At 30.9% G+C, this 4,721-nt stretch overlaps 1 protein-coding gene across 1 annotated transcript in view; it reads right to left on the bottom strand.

Annotated features, from left to right (window-relative positions):
- Positions 1-3,500, bottom strand: part of LOC111400324 (30S ribosomal protein S9, chloroplastic) — a 5,790-nt gene extending 2,290 nt beyond the window's left edge. The window contains exon 1 of the mRNA XM_023027739.1: positions 3,378-3,500. Within this exon, the coding sequence (XP_022883507.1) occupies positions 3,378-3,500 (123 nt within the window). The remainder of the gene's footprint in view (positions 1-3,377) is intronic.
- Between the last annotated feature and the right edge of the window lie 1,221 nt (positions 3,501-4,721).

Consider the following 4,721-nt stretch of genomic DNA (forward strand, 5'->3'; position numbering starts at 1 on the left):
TTCCACACAGAAGATAGAAATTCAAATTTGGTGACTTGATTTGATGGATAACAGTCATATTTTTCATTTTAATGAAAAAAAATAAGAAACAAACGGAGGCTAAAAATTGAAGATGAAAAATTCCTGAATGAGCATCTCATTTTTACGTGAATCAATTAATTTCACGGTTCCAAATAATAATTCATGTTAAAGTCAATCATCAAATTTTAGGTAATTAAACCCTTGTTTGAAAACCATACTTTTGGGGGAAAAAAGAGTTTTGAATATTGATTTTTAGAAGAACGTGTGGTTAAAAAGTAAGAAATTTTTTTATGAGTTTACATGCACAATATTTTATTATGTGAGTGTGTGATTAAAAATGAGTATGTAGAAAAAAAGTTCGAAAATTATGATTATCAAACAAATATTCAATTTGTTACGAAAGACCACTGATAAGTGTATTTTATACGTCTATTTGGATTTTTATTCTTATTTATTTATATGTAAATCGAGCAAATATCTACTTAAATTTGTGTAAATTATGCTAATCATAGGAAAGTTTCAACATGGATACAACTTTAAAAAAAAAAAAAAAAAAAAACTATTTGCAACTTAGTTGTAAGAGATCAATTAGAAGTACCAAAGGATCATTCCGTAAAAATTTAGAGAGTTAAATTCAACATTTGAAAAGTTTGATGACTAAATTACAAAATTTTAGAACTTGGCTTCGAGTCAGCTATAATTATTTTAAAATGAAGAGGACTTAATTGTAAATATTAGAAGATGAATGATTAAAATCACATGAGAAAATAAGTTCAAATAGAAAAATGTATTTGTTTTCTTTTCGATTTATTGTTGCAATATCCCCTACCTTTTAGACCCTTGTGCAATACCCTTACCTTTTGGAACTGGCGAAAAATTCCCTATTTAATTTTGGAGAGTCCAATACCCATTTTTCTTTCATTTTCTCAATAAAAAGATGTTAAATGATGAATATACATTTTTATTTAAATAAAAAAAAGAAAAATAAATAAAAAATTTATTGCAACAATAATTTCAATTTTTTTAAAAAAAAAAGTACAAATGAGTCTTAAAAAAATTATTAATTAAAAATAAAAATAAAAATAAAAGAATTCCCTTTAGCTTCCCACCCACCCTTTCTTCCCCACGAGCACAACCAACTGAAATTACAGATTTCCAACTCCAAAGTAGCTCATTTCTATTAAAATTGAAACTCGTAAAGCACTACCAATTAGACAACAATGAAAATCAAATCAATCTCAAGTAACCCAAAATTGAAATCCAAACTGGAACCGGGAATATACAAAGCAGCGGCGGCGATGGGAAAAAAATGGTTTCATTAGATTGCGACTTTAACCAACATAAATAATTCAAATCATTATTCGCTAATTTTGGTAGCCAAAAAATGGTTTAATAGACACCCTAAGGCCATCTCCAATCCTGCATCAAAACTTAAGGTAAGTTTTGAATTGTTTTGCACTAAATAGAAAATCATCTGCAACCCAATACATCAAAAGTTGCACCAAATACATAATGTTTCACCATTTTCTTCATTTTTTTATTCTTTACAATTTATTTATTTCGAAAATTATTTATTTATTTATTTTATTACGACATAAATTACTAAATAAATAATTACGTTTAGTCAACGAAAATATTGAATTCATTCCTTAATTATTATTGATTACATTATCATAAAAAAAATTAATAATTAAAATTTGTGTATAACAAAAGAGATACAAATACCCTTAACAAAAATTTGATACAAAATAGAAAAGAAGGGCAAAAATGACATTAATCATTTTGATGCAAAATTGTGCAAAATATGGGTACAACAAATTTTTGGAAGGAAAAATGACCATCATGGTATATTTGGAATCTCAAAACCAATTTTGAATGAATGAAAAATTGTGGTTCAAAGTCGGAAGGAAAATAGAGGAAAAATTGGCCTAGATTCCTGCCTAATTCTGTCGTTCGCCTATTGTTCGAGCGACGATCTAGCGACAAATAAGTGAATATTTTATGTTAAAATTTTGACACTGGCGCTTGAGCGAGAGGCCAGTGACAGGTTAGCGACAGCAAGTGATGCTTTCCTTAGTAAAGTTACGAGGTTTGATATGTATCACTTCACCCACAACCCTTTATTCTCCATAAATAGAACTATTTGGGTGCTCATAATACATCCCATATCACTTTTGCATTGAGCATTGCATAATTCTCTTATAAAAACTCTCTAAAAATCATTCTATATATTTTTCCTTGTAGAAAGGATAAATTCCGTACGAGTTTGCTGTTGTTTGTGATTTAAAGTACTTCTATCACAAGTTAAATCCGTTGTATTTTGAGAGACAAGTGCTATGAACCTTTAACGCCGTTGTAGGGCAAGTTTGTCTTAAGGAGAAAGTGTCATTACTTGCTTCAGATCATTTTCCACATTCATTTTACTTACTTTCTTCTTTTTGTTTTTTACTTCCATAAAGTTTAATTATGCTTCCGCGATTTAAACTTTTTAACTTTATCTTCATTTGTTCATTGCTAAACAACCCTTTCACCATATATATTCTAGCACGACAATCTTAAGACAAAATTTTGTCTGTTGTTGTATTGTGGATACAAACCCGTTATCTTCATTTTTGGAATAGGCTTTGCATGTTATTCCATTTTATTTGTGTCTGTGTTGAACTTCTGTTTGTGTAACAGAACTGAATACCATTGAGATTACTATGAGTTAGACAACCAATAGTACGAATAATGTGGTTCCGCCTTTGGCTATGCCACTTCAAAATATTACAATCCCACATGGGGAAAAACTAGAAAGGTTTGGAGGCATGGACTTCAAGATATAGCAATAAAAGACGTTATTCTATCTTACCACTCTAAATTTGGCAAAGTTTCTAAAAGAGACTACAACACTGGTGTAAGAAAAAGAAAATAATCGTGAATTGATTATTTATTTGGATTCATGGAAACACTCGGACTTCTTATGCAAAAAGTATATGGAGTGTATAGTTTGAACGACTCAACTAAGCATATATGAACTCATTAAAGAAAAAGTACAAGATCGAGGATGCAAGAACAAAGAAGCTCATAGTCGGCAAGTTTTTGACCACAAGATTGTAGACTCCAAAGCAGTGATAAGTTAAGTGCAAGAACTTCAAGTTCTACTATATGACATATATGCGCAAAAGATGGAATTGAGCAAATCTTTCCAAGTTACTGTCATCATTGAGAAACTTCTTCCCATGTGAATAGATTTAAAAAACTATCTCAAGCACAAACCTAAGAAAATGAATTTGGAGGAATTGATAGTTCGCTTGAGGATCGAAAAAGACAATAGGAAAATTGAGAGAAGATCTATTGCCCAACTTTGAGCATACTTTGCTGAAACCAGTTTGAAAGTTGTCAACAAGAAACGCAAAATATCCGGTGATGCACCGAGAAGAGACAACTTCAAGAAAGCCAAAAATTTTCAAAGCAATTGTTATGGAAAGGTCGGACATCATTCAACTAAATGTCAAAAGCTAGAGAGAAACGCACAAGCAAACATGGTTGAAAGAGACACACTGTCTAATGGGATACAAGAAATGAATCTGCCTATAGTTGTTTCTGAATGTAACAATGTTGGAAATTCATGGTAATGGTGGGTTGATACTAGTGCTACCCATCACGTGTGTGTAGACAAGGCTTTGTTCTTTAACTACAAAGAGTTGAATGGAGTTGTATGGGAAACTCTGCAAATTCCAAAGTTGAAGGACAATGAAAAGTTACATTGCAGATGAATTTCAATCAATAACTCATCCACAATAATGTCCTAAATTTGCTGGAGATTAACAAGAATCTAGTATCCGGGTCTCTACTTAGCAAAAATAGCTTCAAATTTGTATTAGCATTCGATAAATTTGTACTCATTGAGAATGAGATGTATGTAGGAAAAGAATATTTGTGTGATGGAATGTTCAAAATGAACGTTCTTACAATGGTATTGAGGTAAACATTATGAGTAAAGATTTAAATTTTGTGTTTATGCTTGAGTTGTCTTGTTTGTGTCATAGTCGATTGGGACATGTAAATTACAATCTTTGTGTAAACTTATGAATTAAAGTTTAATTCCGGCGCTTAAGATCGATCCTAATCATAAATGTAAAGTATGTGTTGAAGCAAAGTTGGCTAAAACATCATTTTACTCGATCAAGGGAACACAATACCTTTAGAATTAATACATAGCGATATATGTGATTTGAAATTCGTTCAAACTAAATGTAGTAAAAAAGTACCTTATAATTTTCTTGGATGATTGTACAAAGTATTGTTACATCTTTCTACTACGAAGTAAAGACGAGGCTTTAGATGTATTCAAATGTTATAAGGCTAAATTTGAAACTCAACATGGTAAACAAATATAGAATATTTATAATGATAGAGGAGGTGAATACGGGGCACCGTTTGAAGATTTTTGTTCTGAACATGCAATTATTCATCAAACAAAGACATCTTACTCTCCTCAATCGAATGGTGTTGCTAAACGTAAAAATCGAACCCTTAAGAAAATGATGAATGCAATGTTGTTAAGTTCGGGTTTATTTCAGAACTTGTAGGAGAAAGCTAATTTAATGGAAAATAGTATTCTCAACAATACATCCCTCAAGAAAATGGGAGAAATCCCATATGAGTTATGAAAAGGTCATCCTCATTCCCACCAACACTTAAAAGTATGGGTGTGT

The sequence above is a fragment of the Olea europaea genome, chromosome 10 (genome assembly GCF_002742605.1).
Source record: "Olea europaea var. sylvestris chromosome 10, O_europaea_v1, whole genome shotgun sequence".
NCBI lineage: Eukaryota > Viridiplantae > Streptophyta > Magnoliopsida > Lamiales > Oleaceae > Olea > Olea europaea.